The sequence below is a fragment of the Myodes glareolus genome, chromosome 5 (assembly GCF_982192425.1).
Source record: "Myodes glareolus chromosome 5, mMyoGla1.1, whole genome shotgun sequence".
Taxonomy (NCBI): domain Eukaryota; kingdom Metazoa; phylum Chordata; class Mammalia; order Rodentia; family Cricetidae; genus Myodes; species Myodes glareolus.
The window spans coordinates 58,789,321-58,812,301 of record NC_142030.1 but is presented as its reverse complement, the minus strand read 5'-3'; the positions used below and the strand labels follow the sequence as shown (position 1 = coordinate 58,812,301).

The 22,981-nt window shown below is 39.3% G+C and overlaps 1 protein-coding gene across 1 annotated transcript; it reads left to right on the top strand.

Moving 5' to 3' along the window:
- The first annotated feature begins 548 nt into the window (after nucleotides 1-548).
- On the top strand, nucleotides 549-16,938 carry Mpc2 (mitochondrial pyruvate carrier 2). The gene is made up of 5 exons (XM_048421095.3): nucleotides 549-830; nucleotides 8,238-8,278; nucleotides 12,498-12,582; nucleotides 13,818-13,929; nucleotides 16,632-16,938. Exons 1-5 carry the CDS (start codon nucleotides 722-724, stop codon nucleotides 16,666-16,668), a joined length of 384 nt encoding a protein of 127 aa, XP_048277052.1. The 5' UTR covers nucleotides 549-721; the 3' UTR covers nucleotides 16,669-16,938.
- The last annotated feature ends 6,043 nt before the right edge of the window (nucleotides 16,939-22,981 follow it).

The window sequence follows — 22,981 nt, the reverse complement described above, 5'->3', positions numbered from 1 at the left end:
GACAGAAGCGGCTGAAGCTGGCCTCTCGGCTTGAAGGAATTAGCCGGGCGTGACGACTCAATGCATGCAATCCCAGCACTCGGGAGGCTGAGGCTGGACGATGGCGAGATCCAGACCAGCCTGGATTGTATAGTAAGACACCGTCTCAAAAAAAATAAGCAAATAAAGGGAAGCCAGACAGGTATGCGGAGTCATCTTTAGCTGGGGTCTAGGAAAGCCCAGAAAGCTTATTTTAACTACAGCCTTCTTAGTCAAAGTGAGGGACGACACTGAGATGCGGCTTCAGTTTACCCTCTCCAACATGGCCTCTAGAACCGGAAGCAGGTGGGCATCTGGCCCCGCCCCTTCCGCTCCACGAGGCCGGCCAATTAGAGCGGTCCGCTCAACTTGCGCAAGCGCCTCGCCCACCTCGCGCGAGCAACCGGGGCACGGCGACCTCTTTAGCACCTGTTGCCATGACTCCTCCTCCGTCTCCCCCGCCCTCTCGCAGGAGGCGGGCTGGGGCGGGCTTTTGCTGAGGCTCCGCCCCCTCAGCCTTCGCCCGGCGCGGCGTTTAGGTGCTTGACCCGGGGCTGGCAGAGCCGGGGGAAGGGCGCCTTCGGGCAGAGGCGGACCCTTAGCGCTGTGGAGAGTGACGGAGCCGCCCTTCGTTGTCAGCCAGGAACGAGGACGCAGCGACGCTCCTACCTAGCTGCTGTCGATCCCGACCGACACCGCCGAGATGGCAGCTGCCGGCGCTCGAGGCCTGCGGGCCTCCTACCACCGATTCATGGATAAAGTGGAGTTGTTGCTGCCGGAGAAATTGAGGCCGCTATACAACCACCCGGCAGGTAATGAATCCTGAACGGCTGGCAGAGAGGTCGTCTCTCTCTCTCCAAAATTGGGACATTAGAGGCCCGGTGACAGTTCAGTTACTGCAGGAATCTCAGAGTCCCAGTCTCGTCACCTGAAGGGATCCCTCAGTTCTCCTAATCTTTGCCCTTGCCTCATTTGGTGTCCCTTCCCAAAGCCAAATAGCTCCACCCGGTGCCCTTGTTGACTTTTATTGCCGGCGCTCCTGTAAGCACTCGCTACTCATACCTCCGACCTCGTCTCCAGACTTGAACCTTAACTTCTGCCACGAAGGGGGTCTTGCGCCACCCTGAAACTCTCATTCTACTCCACTTTTTCTCTCCGTGGATTTATAGCACACGTGAGAAAGAGCCGAATAGCTGTCTGATCTCAACAGAGGGTTTGGACTAAAGGTCATACCTCAGCTCCTGTTGGCAGAGGCCCGCTGAGGGAGCCCTTCCCAAAACTGAACGCTTCCCCACTCCCCTTCCAGGTCAATGTCACTCCTGGTTCCCTAGATCCAGTATAAGTCAGCCATTATGCAATCACTAACCAGGTTCTGTCTTTTTTACGTGGGCAGAGACGAATATAATTCCGTTCCATCACTTACCAAGGTGTGACCTTGGGCAGAATTCTACACCTCTGTCCTAGCCCTAGTTCTTGTAAAATATATTCATTGTGAAAATAAAAAATAACATACATGCGTGATACTTTGGGGATGCTAGCTGTCATTCGTGCTAGATAAGTATTCTTGAAGTTGAAAACAATTCTTTAAGAAAATGAAAGATCCCTGTCCCTCTAGTTCTTTATTATAGTTCTACAATTAGGTTATTTCTAATACAAAATGGGAATTAATAAGACTTGTTTGTGGGGGGCTAAAATATGATTATATTATGAAGTCTTTAAACATAAGTCTGAGTGAATAGGAAAATTTATTCTCAATGGAAAAGATTGAGTTCCTAACAAAAAGGTGGATCTTGCCTTTACATAGATAAATCTATATTCTGCAGTTGACATTAGAAAGGTTTAGTTCTGCCAGGAGCAGAAGCTGCTCTCTGGGGCTTAGGTTGGTTGCTAAATCTGGTGTCCAGTTTGATAACAGAATGATGTATACTTCTGCATAGACTTTAGCTTAACACTCAATAGTATTGCTGCAGTATAAGAACCATTCATTATAAAGCTTGTTTTTAAGGAACTTTATTATGAAGTTTGTTGAGTTGCCTTTTAGTTTTACATTTTTATTTTGCTATGTTTATGGTGGAGGTTTTTCAGGAGATAAGAGTTGGACAATCTGTGTATTGATGGGGTGTTGCAAAGTAACTGAGCTCTGAGGCAATTCTTACCCTCCAGCTTTGTGTTTAGGGCATGGTATGAGGACAGTGAGTTTTAAGCTACTTTCTAACCGGGATTGGAAGGTAGTTGTTTGTTGATCTTTTCCAAGGCCCTGGCTTTTTAGCCACCTATACTTATTGTTTATAGTACTTAAACTGCAGAATGAAGAGTACTTTGTGCATTTCACCCAGAAGTCTTTGGGTTACTTCTGTTTTAAGTGTAATAGAGGAACACAGAAGACAGAGATAGGCTGACTCTTGACTATATGACTTTGGCCTTAGAGAATTCCTCAAACCTTAGAAATTTCTTAAAATTAAGAATCATTGTGAAAATTAAATGATGTGCTATCTAAGACATTTAGCAAAAGTATTGTTTTTCAAATCAGAACAAATGTTCTTTTCCAAATAAAGGGTTTAGAGCGTTGTTGTTATTAATTGTTTGTTTTTGTTAACAAGATCCCTTCTATCCCAGGTCGGCCTTGAACTTGCTGTGTAGCTAAAGTCTTATTTTTTAAAAAAAAAAACAAACCAAAAACTAGATTTCCAGGTGTGGTGGCAGAAACAGGCAGATCTCTGTGAGTTTAGTTCCAGGACAGCCAGGGCTGTGACACAGAAAACCCTGTCTTGAAAAAGAATCAAAAAAGCTAGATCTTACTACTTTTTCCTGGCTGGCTCCAAACTTGTTATATAGAACAATCTGACCTCAGACTCACCAGGAATCTTCCTTCCTTTGCTTCCCCAAATGCTGGGATTAAAGGTGTGTCTTCCTGGGACCAGACACCTTATGCTTTTAAATTGTCATTCACTGGAGCTCATCAGTTTACCCAGGATGATTTGTCAATGAGCTCCGGGGATCTACTTGTCTCCACCCTTTAGCTCTACACTCAGTGCTAGGGTTACAGACATGTACAGTGTTCTTTATGTGGTACGGGAAGTAGAACCCAGGGCTTCGAACTATTCTACATCTCTAACTATTAAATTTTTGAATAATACTATATAAAGATGCCTAGCACTAAAAACTTACTTGTGATTGAAAAGTTATAAGCACAGCAATATAGAAATGAACAAACATGAAAAATATGACTGTTGGCTTTAGTGTTAAACAAAAATCTGAGAAAATGCCAAGGTGTGGGTGATGGCAGTGGCATCACACACACCTTTGGGGAACGCCTTTAATTCCAGCACTCAGGAGGCAGAGGTAGGCAGATCTCTGAGTTTGAGGCCAGCCTGGTCTACAGAGCGAGTTCCAGGACAGTCAGGGCTAAACAGAGAAGCCCTGTCTCGAAAACCAAAAAAGGAAAAAGAAACAAAGATCTGTAAAAACACTGATTATTGTTCTACTCATTACCCAGAATGAAAATAGTCCCCTTGACTATCACTGTACATTAGTATTTGTAATTGAGTCACCTAAGAATTAGACTACATTCATATACAAGCATTCTTTCTTTTAAAAAGTTATGGAAGGTTAGAATATCAACAGTTGGAAAGTATATATTGCTTGTTATGCATTTTTGGATTTATTTCTGTCCCTGACAAATATTTCTAGAGAAGCAACAGAATATGCTTTATAGAGATATATACTATAGTTAGAATACTATGTGGCCCAAAATGTTGAGGCCTTTGTCATCTGTCTGCTTATGTTCAATATGTGCTATGACACAGAATGACCTGCCTCTGTAGAACAACAGTAGAATATAACTAAATGTACTTCCTAGACAAGTTCCTCAACTCACATAAGGGATGTGACTTAATCACCATCTAGCTAACTGTATATAAGGCCTGTGGCTCCAAACAACAAGTCAGTATGTAACTGTGCTCTAGGCACTTGTCAGATCATAACTTTAAGTTATGTTTCACAATGTTTACTTAGCAGTTTCGTTGGTGATTCGGTTTGAATGTCCTTCAGCTCGTTATATATTGAGATCTAATCCTCATTGTGAGGCATTAGCTAATTGAAAATTTAATCAGACTGTGGTGTTTGGAGGTGGAATATTTGGGGAGTAATTAGAATGAGATAAATTCCTTAAGGTGAAGTGTCTATGATTGAGTCCTAGTAACTTTGGGACAGAGCCCATACACATATCTAACGTATCCTTTTCCTCTCTTGCTGATAGAACGTTCTGCCCGTCATCAGGACTCTGTCAACAACAACATGTGTGTGTTTTGTCCGGATGTGTGTCTATGTGCCAGATGTATGACTGGTGCCCAAGTAGGTTAGAATAGGTCATTGGATTCACTCCCCTGGACCGGAGTTGAGGATGCTTGTGAGCTGCCATGTGGGTGCTGGGAACTAAACCCTGTTCTCTCTGAGAGCAACAAGTATCATTAACCACTGAGCCAGCCCCAGAAAGTTATTATCAAGCACTGGCCTTAGGTATTTCTTGTAATAATGGGATATGGATGACTATAACTGGGGACCAAAACATTACTAATTTAAAAAGCATACCTTTTTTAAAAATGTGAACTATAAAATAGGGTGTATCATACCAAAAGGTGCACAATGCCAGTGTTAATAATCATGTTCTTAGTGTTAAGCCAGAACTAGTTTTAGCACAATAAAAATGGTTTTTGTCAGTCAGTATTGGTGTCAAATACTGACATTCACATTCTAAGGATGCATGTGGGTAGTTGGCCACATAGTATCAAGCAGGTGGACTTGCATAGTATACGAAAGTAAGAGGGGTGTTGAAAAGTGAAAGATGGGCACATTTGATCAGTGAATATTAAACCAAGAGAATTTCTGATATGCAAGGGCCACCATAAATAAGTTATTACTGTATATATGCATGTATACACACACACCACACACGTGTTTGGATTTTTTTTTGAAGCGTGGAATCTCATGTAGGCCAGTTTGACCTTGCTATGTAGCTGAGCCAAAGTGGCCTTAAATTGATCCTTCTGCCTCTATCAACTGAGAGCTTCATATAAAGAAAGGAATGAATGAACAGATTTTAGACAAGCCCAGAAAGTAATGCCTGTACTCCCAGCAAGCAAGAGATTCAAGTAAAAGGATCAAGAGTTATTTTAGTATAAAAAATTGAGAAAAGGAAGGTGGTGATAAAGAATGGCATGAAAGGAATGAGAAGAGGTAGTGATCTTTGTGACCTTCCAACATTCAATAAGAACGGTCATTCTTTACTTCAAACACTGAATACCAATTCAGTGTTGGTAAGTTTATGTGTGCATAATTTTTTCCAAGAAGGAAGCCACTCTCTCTTTTTAGTAGAAAGAATCATACATACGTATAGCCTGTGTTCTGGAAAGAATTCATTTATTCCATTAATAAAAATTCCTCCCTGCCAAAGAAATTGAGAAATAAAGTTTGGTTTATAAAGTGCATCAACCTATCCGTGTGCGGTTGTGTACTTCTGTAATCCCAGCACTCAGGAGGAAGAGAAAAGCAGATCTCTGGGAGTTCGAAGCCAGCCAGGTTTCTATAGAGAATTCCAGAGCAGCCAGAGCTACATGGTGAGGTTCTGTCAGAGAAATCCCAAAGAAGAAAGACAAAGGGGAAGGTATATCAATCTGTCAACCACAGTAATACCACTTGAAATATCTGCATTCCAGAGGCTGAAGAAAGAAGATCACCTCAAGTTTAAGGCCAGCTTAAACTAAACAGTTTGGTCCAAGATACCTTAAACTATATGTTGAGACCCTGCTCCAAGAAAATAAAAACAAGGAAAGAAACTGGACAAGATGACTATGCAGGCAAAGTTAAATATACTAAGAATACTGTCTGATGTTTATAAATTATCAATTGTTGAGGCCTTTCCCACTTTTGAAAGTAAAGCCTTAAGGGAAAAGGATGAGAATGTCTTGTTAGTTAATTCCTTGTCTAAAGAGTCTACATTTCTCTCTAAGAATGACTTTCTTTTTTGTTGAGCTCTAAATTGAAATTTCTTAAATTCATATTATTACATTAGAAATAAATGTTAGTAGCTTCTCTGTTATTTCTGATATTAAGGAATTATAATCACATTAGAGATCGTAATTATCATTCATTTTTGTTTTCTTGTGAGAATATAGTTGTATATAGCATGACCTTGTTTTTTTTTTGTCTCACTAAAACTTGATTTAGATCTTAGTGACAGCTTCTATGTCTGACTTCATACATTATCTGCATTTATTTGCTATATGCTCTAAAGCTAAAATAAATTAGTTAAGATCAAATAAAAGGGCAAACTTAGTTTTCTTTGAACTGTTTATGGTTATATTGCTTGGCACCCCCTTCCCCTAAGACACAGAGTATTGACTACAAAGTCCTCAATTGCCTCGAACAGACCAGGAAGGCTTCAAGTTCACAGAAATCTATCAACCTCTACCTTCTGAAGGCTGGAATTAAAGGTGTGTACGGCCACACCCAGCTTTCCTTCTTTTCAGTAGTTTAAAAGCAAAAGCAAGCTACTTTGTTCTGGGAGTGGTGGATCTATCTGTAATTCTATTTCTTGGTAGACTAAGGCCTGAAGAAAGCAGTGAATTCAAGGTCAGCCTGGGCTATCTGGGAACTTCCAAGCTAGCTTGGGCTGCACCTTAAAACAGTCCCCATGCCCTCCACATTATCTCAAAAAAAAAAAAATACTTGTTTACATTTTCAGCTATCCAGCTCTGATTATTTATTGCTTTTCCTTGTCTTCATATATCTCAGAAAAAATAGCAAATTAGAAAATCTTATTTATTTGCTACAGATATTTTTCTGTTTAGTACTTTAAATTATTAAACTAATTTAAAGTTTGTTTTCATCATTTAAAATTATCACTAATTGGGGATGGAGAGATGTCTCAGCAGTTAAGAACACTTACTGTTCTTACACAGTCACTGTGTTTGGTTTTCCATACCCAGATCACAACTCATAGCCATCTGTAACTCCAGTTTCGGGGATCTGACACCCTCTTCTGACCCCCATGGACACCAGTGTGAACATGATACATACATACATACATACATACATACATACATACAGGCAAAACACTCATAACATGAAATTTTTTTTAATACCTTTCTTGGTCAGAAATACTGGCCTCTTAATTTCATGTTTGAAGGTTTTTTTGTTGTTTGGTTATTTTGGTTTTTTTGGTTTTGCTTCATTTTTTTAGGTTGGTTGGTTTGGTTCTGTAGGAATTTGTACAGTTACATTTTTAACTGTCACCTAACATTTTAGTAAATTAGTTACTAGGTAAATCTACTGGAAAGTTTAACTGTTCAATAACCCAACTGTTTAACCATTTAAACTTTCAGAGAAGCCAGAATCTAGGGACATTACTTAGAAAACAATTTGAGGACAGCAACAGAATATACAGTTTTGAAATGGTGGTCTGGGAGAATCAAGAAGAATTCAAATTTGGACATGTGTTCACCAGAAACTGAGAAGGTCCACTTCACTTCCTTGAGTGATGAAACCAAGCTTCAAGCAATAGTAAAAACCAAATTAAGAAACTGCTACAGCCTGTGATCCAGAGCCTTCACGCGTGACAAAGGAAATCTCAGTGTGATGACCTGAACCTCCCCAGCTCACTCTAATCCTAATTCTGAGTTTAGGAGGAGTGTCTCAGTCTGTGATGAGTATTTATTCAAGAATACAGTGCCTGCAAAGGTCAGAAGAGAACATCAGATCCCCTGAAGCTGGAGACGCAGGTGGTTGGGAGCCACTGCACTGAACTCAGGTCCTCAACACAAAAGCCTGAGCTCTTATCTGCTGAGCCACTCCTCCAGCCCAACCTTCATTTTTTGTTGTTTTTGTTTTTTGAGACTGGGTTTATCTGTGTTGCCTTGGCTGTCCTGGAACTTGCTCTGTAGACTCATCCACCTCAGAGATGAACCTGCCTCTGCCTCCTGAGTTCTGGGATTAAAAGACTGTCATAAGACCTGACTCACTTCTGCTTAATTTTAATGTGATATACAAGTAGGTGGCAAGAATATCAGAAAGACGCATGGAAGATTGATATTACAGTGTTTTTGTACCTTCCTAAGTGTCAGTACAAAGTGTATAAAAAGCAGAGTATAATTTGGTGTTAGCATATAAAGGAATAAAAATAATATATTTGATTATCTCTAAATTTTTCTTTTATTTTTCAGGCCCCAGAACAGTTTTTTTCTGGGCTCCAATAATGAAATGGGTAAGTTTTGAGTTTTAACAAGAGTTACTTAAAATAATTTCTTTATAGAAATTTACTAATTTGAGATAAATCTTTTTATTATTAAATTTATTTTTTTAAACAATCTTTTCTCATTTTACATACCTATCCCAGTTCCCACTCCCTCCCCTCATCTCACCCTCCCCATTCCCCCACTCCAGCCTCCCTATCCACTCCTCAGAGATGGTAAGGCTTCCCAATGGGGGTCAACAAAGTCTGTCACATCACTTTGGGCAGGACCCAGGCCCTCCCCCCTATTTCTAGGTTGAGCAAGATATCCCTCCAAAAAGAATAGGTTTCAAAATGCCAGTTCAAGCACTAGCGATAAATCCTGGTCCCACTGCCAGTGGCCCCACTGACTGCCCCAGCCACACAACTGTCATCCACATTCAGAGGGCCTAGTTTGGTCCTATGTAGGTTCCCCGCTATCAGTCCAGAGTCAGTGAGCTCTCCCTAGCTCAGGTCAGCTGTTTCCGTGGGTATTCCCATTATGGTCATGACCCTTTAGCTCATTATCGCTCCTACCTCTCTTGAACTGGTCTCCAGAAGCTCATCCCAATGCTTTGCTGTGAATCTCTGCATCTGCTTCCCTCAGTTGTTAGGTGAAGGTTATATGATGACAATTAAGATAGTCATCGATCTAATTACAGGGAAAGACCAGTTTAGGCACCCTCTCCACTTTTGCTTATGGTCTTAGCTGGGACTCCTTGTGGAATCCTGGGAATTTCCCTAGTGCCAGGTTTCTTGTTAGCCCCATAGTGGCTCCCTCAAATCAAGATATCTCTTTCCTTGCTCCCCCTCTCTGTCCTTCCCTCATCTCAACCATCCCATTCCCTCATGTTCTCTTCCTTCCTTCCCTTCTCCCATCCCTCTCCCCTTCCACCCTCCTGTCTCCCCCCTCCCAATTTTTTTTCAATTCCTGTCTTTTTATTTATTCATACACAACTACTTGTCTTCTGTCTTGTTGAAGCAGTAAGTCAGACAGCACTTGCCACAGTCTGTCAAAGTGGCTAGCCATGAAAACACCAGCACCACATTCATCAGAAGGACACTCTCGACAAAGACGACTAATTTTGCCATTTTCATCCACCTTACCCCCTCCCAATTTTAATTTGAGGTAAATCGTATGAAGGATATACTACCTACTTTATCAGTTTATCTGAACTCTGTTAGTTAGTCAGAAAGGGCCTCTGGATACACATTTCTTAACAAAACATACCGAGCCTCACATGGTGGTATAGCCTATTATCCCAGTACTTGGATGGCATAGATAGCAAGATCAAGGGGTTTAAGTCTATCCTCTGACTATGTATAGAATTTGAGGCCAGCCTAAGTATATACAACTCTGTCTAATACATATATTACATAAAAGCATTTGGTGTAAATGTTAGAGCCTATGACTTCTGGCTCCAAGATTATTACTTTCACTTTATACCAGATATATGTACATATATAATATATACTCATTCTAGTGGCTGTTTCTAGCAAATAATTGGATTTGATTTGAAATGAATCTGTTTGGAACTTTTTACAAATGCAGATGTGCAGTCCCCATCACAGAACTACTCAATCTGAAAAACCCCAGGGACAGCCCAGTAAGCTGTGTTTTAATAACCTCAGCAGGTGATTCTAGTGTCCTCTAAGTTGAAAACTGCTGGTCTGTAAACTATTTTAATATGGCAAAAAGAATAAAATGACCACCTTAACCATTTTTGTTTTTGCATTTTAAATAAACATCCGGGTAGTGCTCAGTACATTATCTTATAGCCAGTCAGCGTTATAGCTTGGAGACTTTAGCACCATTACACACTCCCTACATACTATACTGCTTCTTTTTCTCAAAATAATGTCTATTTGTTGGTTACCTCTATGAATTTGACTGTCTAGGTACCTCGTGGAAGTGAAATCATGCAATGTTTTTTAAAGATTTATTTATGTCTGTGTCTGTGTGCATGTATTTACACATATTGCTGGTACCTGAGGAGGCCAAAAGAGGGTGTCAGATTCCCTGAAGCTAGAGTTAGAGGGATCTGTGAGCTACTCAACATGGGTGCCAAGAACCTAAGTTTGATCCTCTGCAGAGCAACAAGCACTCTTAACTGCTGAACTATCTCCAGTCCCGTGGAATCATGGAATGTTCATGACTGGTTTATTTCACTGAAGATGTCCTGGTTACGGCATATCATAATTTGCTTTGTTTTGTAGCTGAATAATGCCCATTGTGTTGCTGGATGCAGGTCTGGTTGGTTGCTACTTGAAAGCCAGTACTATGGAGCTAAGAGTTGTTGGAAAGGAAGTCAGCTTTATTCAAGAACTGACACTTTGGAAAACAAGGGAGGCTTTTGTGCTGTTGTAGGGAATCAGGTGTAAGAAAAGGCTTTTAAATTAAAAAATAAATAAATAAATAGATAGATAGAAAAAAAAAGAAAAGGTTTTTAGCATGGTTGTGGTAGCACACATGTTTAATCCCAGCACTCAGAGGAGTCAAGTCATTTGGAAGGCAGCCCATTGTACATAGAGATTCATAATTTTTTTTTTAGAAAGGCTTTTAGAGGGAGACGCAGGGGACAGTTGCAGGAATAATACATCCTGGGCAGAGTCCTTAATATCTATAGCGTTTGTTTCCCCCTTTTGTTCTTTCTCCTCTCCAAACATCATAATGGGCCTTGAGCCTCCTGAAGGTCTTTAAATAGACATAGTTCCTTTTTTTTTATAATTGATTTGCAGTATGAATTGCTCCCAGGGCCTGCATTAGCTTTGCAAGTGGTGTGCTGCCCCCAGCATTCCTAGTGCTTCCCCAACCTAGCATATTACTGTTGTGCAAATTAAATGTCAGCAGTTTACGTGCTTTGTATGAGTCCAATTACAGAATAATGAGAGGCAGTTACATATGTGGGTGTAATCTTAAGGTTATTAGATGCTTTGGGTTTTTAAATTTTGTTTTATTTTTGTTTCTGACCTCATGCATGGGTAGCACAAAAGTGTTCTATCATGGAATCATAGCCTCGCCTCTTTTACATTTTTTTTTTTTTTGAGATGTAATCTCACTAAATTGCCCAGGTTGCCTTGAACTTTTGATCCTCAGCCCTCTTTTTTATTTTGAAATAGGACTTCTATGCTGCTGGGGGGAAGGAACCATGGTGGCGCACACCTTTGATCCCAGCGTTTGGGAGACAGAGGTAGATGGATCTCAGTGAGTTCAAGGTCAGCCTGGTCTTCAAAGCGAGCTCCAGGACAGCCAGGACTGTTACACAGAGAAACCCTGTCTCAAAAAACAACAATGAAAAAGATACCTATGCTGACCTTTGAACTCACTTTGTAATTGAGACAGGCCTTAAACTCGTGATTCTCCTTCCCTTAGCCCCCCCCCCCCCCAATATCTTGAATTACAGGCCTGTACCATCCAGGCCCAGCTTATTACAAAGCTTTCTGAGTAATGCTGACATTAGGATATGTGTGGGGTGATTCTATAAAAGACACTAAAGTCATGGCAGGAGCAGTAGTGGTGCCAGAGAGATGGCTCAGTGGTTTAGAGCACTTGCTGCTCTTGTAGATACCTAGCTTCAGTTCCCAGCATCTACATGATGCCTCACTACCAGCTTTAACTTCAGTTTCAGGGATTCTATTGCCCTTGTCTGGCCTCCACAGACACTGCACACAGATGGTACACATAACATATATATGCAGGCAAAGTATTCGTACACATGAAAATAAATCTTTAAAAAAAAAACACACAACAAGGAAGATACGGCTGTGTGTGCTTTAACGTTAAAGAAAAGTTATCTAGGACCAATAAAAACTAAAAGGTAAAGGCAACTTTGACCAAGCCTGAGTTCAATTTCTGGAACCCACTTGGTATAATGAGAAAACTGACTCCCACAACTTGTCCTGTGACCTCTACATGTGCACTGTGGCACATGTACATGTTCTAAAAATAAGAAAATAAGGAAAAATCATCTAACAAGATAAAATTGTAAGTAACTTTTCTGGTACTTCTTTAAGGAATATTGATAGCATAAAAGAAGGTACTTTTGAATTTGTTGTAACTTTTTGTCATGCTCTGAACTTTTCTTAATGTTATGGATAATATGAGTGTAGCTATCATGTAGAAATTCATAAATATTTTGTCTAATTTAAAATTAAAAATGATTATGCCTCACTCTTGACACCCCGCTCACATGTTTTAAATGTGTATTTGCAGGGATTGGTGTGTGCAGGATTAGCTGACATGGCCAGACCTGCAGAGAAACTCAGCACAGCTCAGTCCACCGTGCTGATGGCTACAGGTAAATTAAAAGCTTCTTTGATAGTCCACTGTTGTATAACACTATTTCTGAGACAGTGTGAGAAAATGTCCACTCACTACAGATAAAAGAGTTGATACCACCAAAGTTTAGCTTGATGAACCAATGTGCTTTTTGGAGTTACTTACAGAAATAGGGGTGAAGGGTTACTTAAAGAACCAGAAATTACTCAGATGGCTGCATCACTGGAAACCTACCCCAGCATGGGTGACAACCAAGGAAAGATGGAACTCATTGTACAAGCTCAATGCATAACCTGCAGGCAGCTTGGCAGGTTAGAAAATGTTTCCTCTAAGCTCATTAGTTTGAATGTCTCCCAGGCAGTGTGACTTGTCTAAGAGTCTCTTTCAGCTCTATTTACTATTTATGTAAGCTCAAACAGAGGGACTGAGTGCCTCTGATATGTTTTAGGAACTTCCTGATACTTTTGAGTTTACTTCTTGAGATTTTACTAACATCTCTTCAGATCATCCTGAGTCTTATTTATTTTTACTGAGAATTTCATACATGCATATAATGTTTTGATCAAATCAGCCTCCCACCATGTTTCCCTCCCAGCAACAATAAGAAAAGGAACATCCTGAGTCTTAACAAACTTCCTCCCAAGAGAGAACCTTCTATCCCAAGACTGCTAAAAAATAACCACATACTAGCTGAAGAAATGGCTCAGCTTTTAAAGGCTAAGTACACAACCAAAATTAACCCACATTCAACAATATTCTGGTTTTATGTTCATTAAATGATTTTATTTTACAAATGTCTTCATACATATTTACTCTCACACATTATCCATCTCTAGGGAACACTGGATTATGGATAGGCAGGAAGGTTGTTGAGAATAAGTATCTATGTGAGATTTTGCCTCTCAGGTTTTTACATGAGCATAATTTTCTAAGTGGAAAGATGGTATAATTACTAGACACTGGTTCCTAGCAAAGTCTCCCTTTTTATGTAAGAACTGAGAATGTTATATAATACTGAAAGTTCTATCATGAGAATTTTATGTAATATATAACAATTATGTAGCTATAATATAGTTTTATATAATAAAACTTAAAGGTACTTTTTTAAGACTCATAATACAGCATTTCTTTGCCCTTCATCCTTTGTTATTATTGTCATAGCCTTATTCATAGTTAACTTTGCTCTAATGTTAAATATTAAAATATATTATTAGAGAAGCATCTGTGCCTTTAAAAAATGCTTTCTTTCAACAGGGTTTATTTGGTCAAGGTACTCACTTGTAATTATACCCAAAAATTGGAGTTTGTTCGCTGTTAATTTCTTTGTGGGGTCAGCAGGAGCCTCTCAGCTGTTTCGTATTTGGAGGTAAGCCTACTACCAAGATGTAGCAGAACTGATTCAGAAGCTACCTAGATGACTGTGTGTGTGTGTGTGTGTGTGTGTGTGTGTGTGTGTGTGTGCGCGCGCGCATGTTTGCATGTATGTGTGTGTTTGTAATTCACATATAATATTGCCAAAATTGTGTATGAAGTAGAAATATATCATTTCTGTCAGTGTGGGAAGTTATGTTACCTAGATTTTAAACTCAACAGTTTATTGTCTGAATTCTCAATTCTCATAGTTCTTTCCTCCTCCCTCTCTCTCTGATAACTGTGTTAATTTTTTGTTGCTGTGATAAAATACCATGACTGAAAGCAACGTAGAGAAGAGTTATTTGGCTTACGGTTCTGGAGGAGCATTCTATGATGTTAGGAAAGGCGTGGCAATAGTTAGGGGAAACATAGCTACGGGAACAGGAAGCTGGTTGGTCACCTTTTCATCCACGTACAGGAAGCCGAGAGAGAACAGCATACCGATGAAATCTCAAAGCTAACCCTCAGTGATAATACTTTCTCCAGCAAGACTTCACTTCTTCAAGGTTCTATAACCTCCCAAAGAGCACCACCACTGGGGACCAGGAGTTCATGTACATGACCCTTGGGTAACATTTGTCATTCAGACCACCACAACATATAACACGATTTTCTAAGTCATTTCCTGTGTCAGCCTTTTGTCACTTGCTTTCAGCTATAGAAGTGGGCTTTAAATGTATGCGGAATAACATTTAGAGAAAGGGCACGGGTTTCGCTGTGAAATATTCTGTGAACACTGAAAAGGTTTTTAAACTCTTTCCTCAGTAGTTAGCAATTGGGCCTGGGAAGATGGTTCAGTGGTTAAGAGAGGTACTTTTCTTTCTTTCTTTCCTTCTTTCGTTCTTTCTTTCTTTCTTTCTTTCTTTCTTTCTTTCTTTCTTTCTTTCTTTCTTTCTTCTTCTTTAAAGGAAGTGGGGGAAAGTCAGGTAAAAGGATCCCTGTAGCTTACTGGACACTCAGTCTTCCCAAATTGGTGAGCTTCAGATTCAGTGAGAGATCCTGTCTCCAAAAAAAAAAAAAAGAAGAAGAAGAAGAAGAAATTGAGGAAAACACCTGCCATTGACCTCTGTCTCACACACACAAGTGCACATGTATATGCCAGACATACACTAAACAAGGTTAATATTATTTGTCATGGAAAATAGTTATCTTACAACCAAATATTTGAAGTCATTATTTTTCAAGAAATCTAAGAAGTATGATAAGCTTCATATTGTTTATATAATTTTCTACTCTTATAAACAGAAAAAATAAAAAAGTTAATTAAGTCTAAGGGGTTGTGTATAAGAAAGACTCTGGCTCTATAGTTGAGTCTTCTCTGGATTGATGAGAATTGAGGAAACTTTAAGTATTTATAACCTATTAGTCTATTAGTAGGAGAAAGTATGTTTTTTACTTCTAGTGATCAAACAAGAACCCATTGCCACTTGATTTTTTTCTTAGATGCTTTGTGAGTATAAAGTAAAAAATTGTAGTTGATCACATTTTGCCAATTGTTATACAAATACATTAGTTATAACATTGAACATTAGAGGGCTAGAGAGATAGCACAGACGATAGGAATGCGAACTACTCTTGCTGGGGACTGAAATTTCATTATCAGCATACACACACACTTTTCAGGTGGCTTAGAACTACCTACAACTCCAAGCCCCAGGAGATCTAGAATGGTCTTCTGGTCTCTCTAGAAGCCACACCCCTCACCTCCCCCTCTGCCTCCCGCAATGCACACACACACCCTCAGATACACAAATATTTTTGGTTTTAAATAAAGAATAAAAATAGGTCAGTGAGCTGGGCAGTGGTGGTGCATGCATTTAATCCCAGCACGCAAGAAGCAGAGGCAGACAGATCTCTGAGTTTGAAGCCAGTCAGCTTTGGTCTACAAAGAAAGTTCCAGGACAGCCAGAGCTAAACCGTGAAACCCTGTCTCGAAAAAAAAGAGAAAGAAAGGAAGGAAGGAAGGAAGGAAGGAAGGAAGGAAGGAAGGAAGGAAGGAAGGAAGGAAGGAAGGAGAAAGAAAGAAAGGAAAGAAAGAAAGAAGGAAGGAAGAAAGAAAGAAAAAGAGAAAGAAAGGAAACAGGAGGGAAAAAGGAAGAAAAGAGAGGGAAAGAATGTAGTAGGTCAGTGGATGTGACTCAGATTCAATACTTTTCTAGCATATGTGAGCCCCTAGTTTGGACCCTCAGCACTGATGTTTTGTTTGTTTTTTGAGACAGAGTTTCTCTATATAGCCCTGGGTGTTCTAGAACTCCCTCTGTGTAGACCATGCTGGCCTTGAACTCAGAGATCCACCTATTGGGATTAAAGGGGTGTGCCATCACAGCCCAACGCTTTGCAGGTGTGTGTGTGTGTGTGTGTGTGTGTGTGTGTGTGTGTGTGTGTGTTTAAAATTAAAAATTCATTTTTATATAGGAAACATGTCATATAAGCAGTTAAAACTTCAGGAGTTGAAATCTAAAACACATAGCAGAGGCAAATGAAATCTTTGGGTGCCTCACTTTTCTTTCTGCCTGTTTCTGCCTGTAAGTTCCTTGGAAGATTGCATTTACAACTATGTAGCCACTTGACAGTGGGAAAGAAGTGGAATGTGCTTTTCATTCTTTTTTTAACTGTTGTTATTGGTAATGATTCGTCTTTCTGTTTTCTTTATAGATATAATCAAGAACTCAAAGCTAAAGGAATTCAGTAGGAGTTCCTGATTACCTGAAACATCCAGATGTGGACAGAAACATTGGAACCTAGTTTATTTAATTATTGATGGATGATGATAACTGTCCTGATAACATTTGAAAAGAATGAAAAAGAATCTAACTGTAATTAATAGCTAGCACTTGACTCCACAGAAAAATAAAGCAAACTTTTAATAACAGTCTCTTACGGATGATTCAAGGAACATACCTATGAATAGCACTAACATTGTTTTCTACCACTTGTCCATAATAAATCTTACTTGATCATACTTACCCAGAGTCATCTTTTAGTTAACCAAAATTATAAGAGCAAACACATTCAAGCAAACAGAAACATGGTCAAAGGGTTAAGTAACCTGCTTATTAGAGTAGGAGGGTAGAATGACTACAAGTAGAATAAAGGATGAGAAGTAGCTAGTAGAATGACTAGCAAACTGGCTTTAAACTATTTTAAATACTCTAACTTGAAGTATTTGGATTTTTTAACTTTAATGAAATTCTTTCACAGCTAGAATTTTTAAATAGGATTGTTGTAATAATGAGTTGAGAGAGTTTTGTTGTTTTATTTTTTGTTATTTGTTTTCTTTAAGCTGGAAACTTGCTATATAGTCCAGGCTAGCTTCAAACTCTCCTCTCCTGCTCAGTCTTTCAAGTCTGGAAGTTACAGAAATGTGCTATCTCATTGACAGTGAGATAATGTTAACACAGAACTTGGTTCATAAAGAGCGTTCAATTTTTAATTAACCTCAGTAACTGAGCACAAAAAGCCGTAGAGTCCATCTGACCTGAACTCACATCTTAGTTCTTTGGTTTATAAGCTGTGGCTTTGGGTAAATTAATTGCCTCTCAGAGTTCTTGCAATTTAACTAGGTTTTTTTGTATATGCTGTGGCATGTCTCCAGGGTCTAGGAGACTCTGGGCATAGATTGCTTCGTATTAGAAAATAATCATTCTATTTGATTTGGCCTTAAATTTGGAATACTAAGCTAAAAGTATGAGTAAAAACCAGTTTTCCTTAGCACTACAACCAGATAATCCGCAAAGCAGGTTATTTCAGTATTTGAAGAAATAAGACACCTTTTTGGTAGGCTGAATACAGGACTTGTGCATGGTAAACACACATTCTAAAACTGAGCTATAACCCATCTAAAACTTTAAAATTATATAACAGGGCTAGAGAAATAGTTCAGCAGTTAAGAGTATTTGATGCTCTTGCAGAGTACTTTGGGTTCAGTTGCCAGCATTGACATTGCCACTCAGAACCATCTGTAACTCCAGTTCCAGGGGAACTATAGCTTTCTAGCCTCTTCAGACATGCACACTCTCAGTAAGAGACATATATGCAAGCAAAACACTTCTCCCTTTATCATAATCTGTCTTTGGGGAGAAAAAGACTAGAGATTTGATGTGGGCAAAGGTTTCTGAACAGTCATATTATTGCTATTTTTCATAAGGCGTATTAAATTCATCTATTTGCCACATGTGTATGTGTGTTACCAAAAGTAAGCATTTAGGGAAAACATGAAGTATATGGCACAGATGGAAAAAATTAGTAAAATGTGTATGTTAGCCAGATATAGTGCCACAGAGCTGCAATGCCAGCACTGGGAGGTAGAGTGGGAGGATCAGATGGTTCTTGAATATCTTGTAAGTTTGAAGTCAGCCTGAAAGAACTGGTGTCTCTGGTGCAGTCTCTTAAGCCTTAGTTTCAGTCACATGAATGAACAGTGCTCCTGTTGGCTCACAAATTGTATTGAAGTCAAGAAGTGAGTGATGCACACCAATATCCCAGCACTAGCGAGGCGGAGGCAGGAGAATCTTGAATCCTAGACCAGCATGAACAATATAGCAAGATTGTGTCTGGAGGAGAGGTGAATATGATAATACCTGTAATTCAAATGTTTGGGAATGGATGGAGGCAGCAAGGTTGGGAGTTCAAGGCTCATCTCAGCTACATGAAACATTGTCTCAGAAAACACTATAGTGATTCCTCTTAAAACTACTCTCAGACTTTCAAGAATTTATTTACTACAAGTCTGCCACTGTAGATGCTGAACTCCATAAGAGTAACTTTCACCATGGCACAAGTCATTGTAGTTGAGTTCTGTGTCAAGTTTTTCTACCAAGTCCTTACAGCTTCATAGTACTATTTCTTAGTGCCACCTCTGATGGGGCTTGGGTTTCAGCCACATTGACTGAAATCTGGTGAATATCTTCCTCCAAGATATGAAGTTTGAAGATAAGAAGTAATAGCACTGGTCCAGGGGGTTATTATAAAGTTGTATTAAAATAACGTTTTAGTTGCCTGATGGTGGTAGTACACACCTTTAATCCCAGCACTTGGAAGGTGGAGGCAGGTGGAGCTCTGTGAGCCAAGGCCAGCCTGTTCTACAAAGTAAGTTCCAGGACAGCCAGAACTGTTACACAGAGAAACCCTGTTTTGAAAAAACAAAAACAACAACAAAAAAGAAATAGTGTTTTAGCACAGTGGCTGGCTGGTGCTATATACCAAATAAATGTAGCAAAGTTCAGAAAATGATATCCAATTGGAGATAGAGTCCTTTTTTAGAATCAAGAATTTTGTAATATACCTTTCAATTTTTCTGTGGTTTAGCATCCATCTCAAGGAAATACTGAAATGAGGTTCAGCGATACTGTTTGTTTTTCCATAATAAACATTTTTTCTTTTTAAGTTGTTAAGATGATAGATAAAAGTTAAATGTTAACAAAATTAACCACAAAGCTCAGAATCTTCTCCTTAAAGCAGAAGTCAATTCTGGAGCTTTTTGGATAACGAAAGAAGAAAAGCTCTGACAGTCACTGGAGGGTCTGTTTAGTTGGATTCGCACTGGGAGTAGATTCCGTCACATAAGCATAATTAAAAACCCCCCTTAAAACATGTAGTTTTACAATTTGAAATGCAGTACATTTAATTATTAGAATGGACTTTGAGAATATTCATATACAATTTCAGTTAGTTTTTTTTTTAAGTTTTAAATATGTACCACTGTCTTAGGATTTCTATTGCTGTGATGACACAGCATAACCAAAAGCAAAGCTGAGGAGGAAAGTGTTTGACTGACACTTCCACATCATAGTCTATCATTGAAGAAAGTCAGTGCAGGAACCTGGAGGCAGGAGGTGATGCAGAGGCCATGGAGGGATGCTGCTTACTGGCTTATTCCCCATGGCTTACTCAACCTGCTTTCCTGTAGAACTCAGGACCCCTGTCCAAGGGTGGCCCCACCCACAGTGGGCTGAACCCACCCACATCCATCACTAATTAAGAAAATGCCCTACAGGCTTGCCTAAAACCTCATCTTATGAAGGCATTTTCTCAATTGCATCTTCTGCCCCTCTGATGACTATAGCTTGTGTCAGGTTGACATAAAACTAACCAAGACAATGCCTTTAAAACATAATGTGCCAGTGTCCCACTAGTTTAAGAAAACTAGGGGACCTCAGCAGATTGTTTTTTCTCAGCCAACTCTTTATTGGCAGGCTGCACATTGTAGTTACAAGGAAAGAGTCAATCATTTTACCCCAAAATAGCTCCCTCAATTAAGATATCTCTTTCCCTGCTCCCATATCAGTCCTTCCTCCATCTCAACCATCCCACTCCCCCAAGTTCTCCCCAACCCTCCCCTTCTCCCCTCTCACTCCTCCTTTCCCCTTCCCTCTATCCCACCCCCACCCCATGCTCCCAACTTTTGCCTGGTGATCTTGTCTGCTTCCAATTTCTAGGAGGATCTATATATGTTTTTCTTTGGGTTCACCTTGTTACTTAGCTTCTCTAGGATCATGAACTATAGGTTCAATGTCCTTTGTTTATGACTAGAATCCACTAATGAGTGAGCACATACCATACTCATATTTTTGGGTCTGGGTTATCTCACTCAGGATAGTGTTTTCTACTTCCATCCATTTGCATGCAAAATTCAAGATGTCATTGTTTTTTTACCACTGAGTAATACTCTAATGTGTAGATTGCCACACTTTCTTTATCCATTCTTCCATTGAGGGGCATCTAGATTGTTTCCAAGTTCTTGCTATTACAAATAATGCTGCTATGAACATAGTTGAACAAATGCTTTTGTTGTATAACTGGGCATCTCTTGGGTATATTCCCAAGAGTGGTATTGCTAGATCCTGAGGTAGGCTGACTCCCAATTTTCTGAGAAACAGCCACACTGATTTGCAAAGTCGTTGCACAAGTTTGCATTCCCACCAGCAATGGATGAGTGTTCCCCTTACTCCACATCCTCTCCAGCATAAGCTATCATTGGTGTTTTTTTATTTTAGCCATTCTGACAGGTGTAAGATGGTATCTCAAAGTTGTTTTGATTTGCATTTCCCTGATAGCTAAGAAAGTTGAACATATTCTTAAGTATCTTTTAGCCATTTGAAATTCTTCTGTTGAGAATTCTCTGTTCAGTTCAGTACCCTATTTTTTATTTGGGTTATTTAGAATTTTAATGTCAAGTTTCTTGAGTTCTTTATAAATTTTGGAAATCAGACCTTTGTCTGATGTGGGGTTGGTGAAGATCTTTTCCCATTCAGTAGGTTACCTTTTTGTCTTAATGACTGTGTCTTTGCTTTACAGAAGCTTCTCAGTTTCAGGAGGTCCCACTTATTCATTGCTGCTTTTGTTGTCTGTGCTACTGGGGTTCTACGTAGGAAGTGGTCTCCTGTGCCCATGTATTATAGGCAACTTCCCACTTTCTCTTCTATCAGGTTCAGTGTGGTCAGATTTATATTGAGGTCTTTAATCAATCTGGACTTGAGTTTTTGTGCATGATGATAGATATGGATCTATTTTCATTCTTCCGCAGGTTGACATCCAGTTATGCCAGCACTATTGTTAAAGATGCTTACTTTCTTCCATTGTATACTTTTAGCTCCTTTGTCGAAAATCAGGTGTTCATAGGTTTGTGAATTAATATCTGGGTCTTCAATTCAAGACCAATTCCATTGGTCAATGTCTCCGTTTTTATGCCAATACCAAGCTGTTTTCATTACTGTAGCTCTGTAATAGAGTTTGATGTCAGGGATGGTAATTCCTCCAGAGGTTCCTTTATTATATAGGACTATTTTGGCTATCCTAGGTTTTTTTGGTTTTCCATATAAAGCTGATTATTGTTCTCTCAAAGTCTGTGAAGAATTTTCTTGGGATTTTGATGGGGATTGCACTAAATCTATAGATTGCCTTTGGTAGGATTGCCATTTTTGCTATGTTGATCCTACCAATCCAAGAGCATGGGAGATCTTTCCATTTTCTGGTATCCTCTTCAATTTCTTTCTTCAATGACTTAAAGTTCTTGTCAAATAGATCTTTCTCTTCCTTGGTTAGCGTTACCCCAAGATGCTTTATGCTATTTGTGGCTATTGTGAAAGGTGATGTTTCTTTGATTTTTCTCTCTGCCTCTTTGTTCTTTTTGTATAGGAGGGATACTGATTTTTTTTTTAGTTGATCTTGTATCCTGCCACATCACTGAAGGTATTTATCAGCTGTAGGAGTTCCCTGGTAGAGTTTTTGGGGTCACTTATGTACACTATCATATCATCTGCAAATAACGAAAGTTTGACTTCTTCCTTTCCAATTCCAATGCCCTTGATCTCCTTATGCTGTCTTATTGCTATTGCTAGAACTTCAAGCACTATGTTTAAGAGATGTAGAGAGAGTGGACAGCCTTGTCTTGTTCCTGATTTTAGTGGAATCACTTTGAGTTTCTCTCCATTTAATTTGATGTTAGCTGTTGGCTTACTATATGTTGCTTTTATTATATTTAGATATGATCCTTGTATCCCTAATCTCTCCAAGACCTTTATCATAAAGGGGTGTTGAATTTTGTCAAATGCTTTTTTGGCATCTAATGAAATGATCATATGTTTTTTTTTCTTTCAGTTTATTTATATGATGAATTACATTGGTAAATTTTCATATGTCGAACCAGTCCTGCATCTCTGGGTTGAAGCCTACTTGACCATAATGGATGATTTTTTTGATGTGTTCTTGGATTCAGTTTGCCAGTATTTTATTGAGAATTTTTTCATCTATGTTCATGAGTGAGATTGGTCTGTAATTCTCTTTCTTGGTTGAGTCTTTGTGTGGCTTTGGTATCAGGGTAACTGTAGCTTCATAAAATGAGTTTGGCTCTTTTGTTTCTATTATGTGGAAGACATTAAGGAGTATAGGTATTAGCTCTTCTTGGAAGTTCTGGTAGAATTCTGCACTAAAACCATCTGGCCATGGGCTTTTTTTGGTTGGGAGGTTTTGATGACAGCTTCCATTTCCTCATGACTTATAGGTCT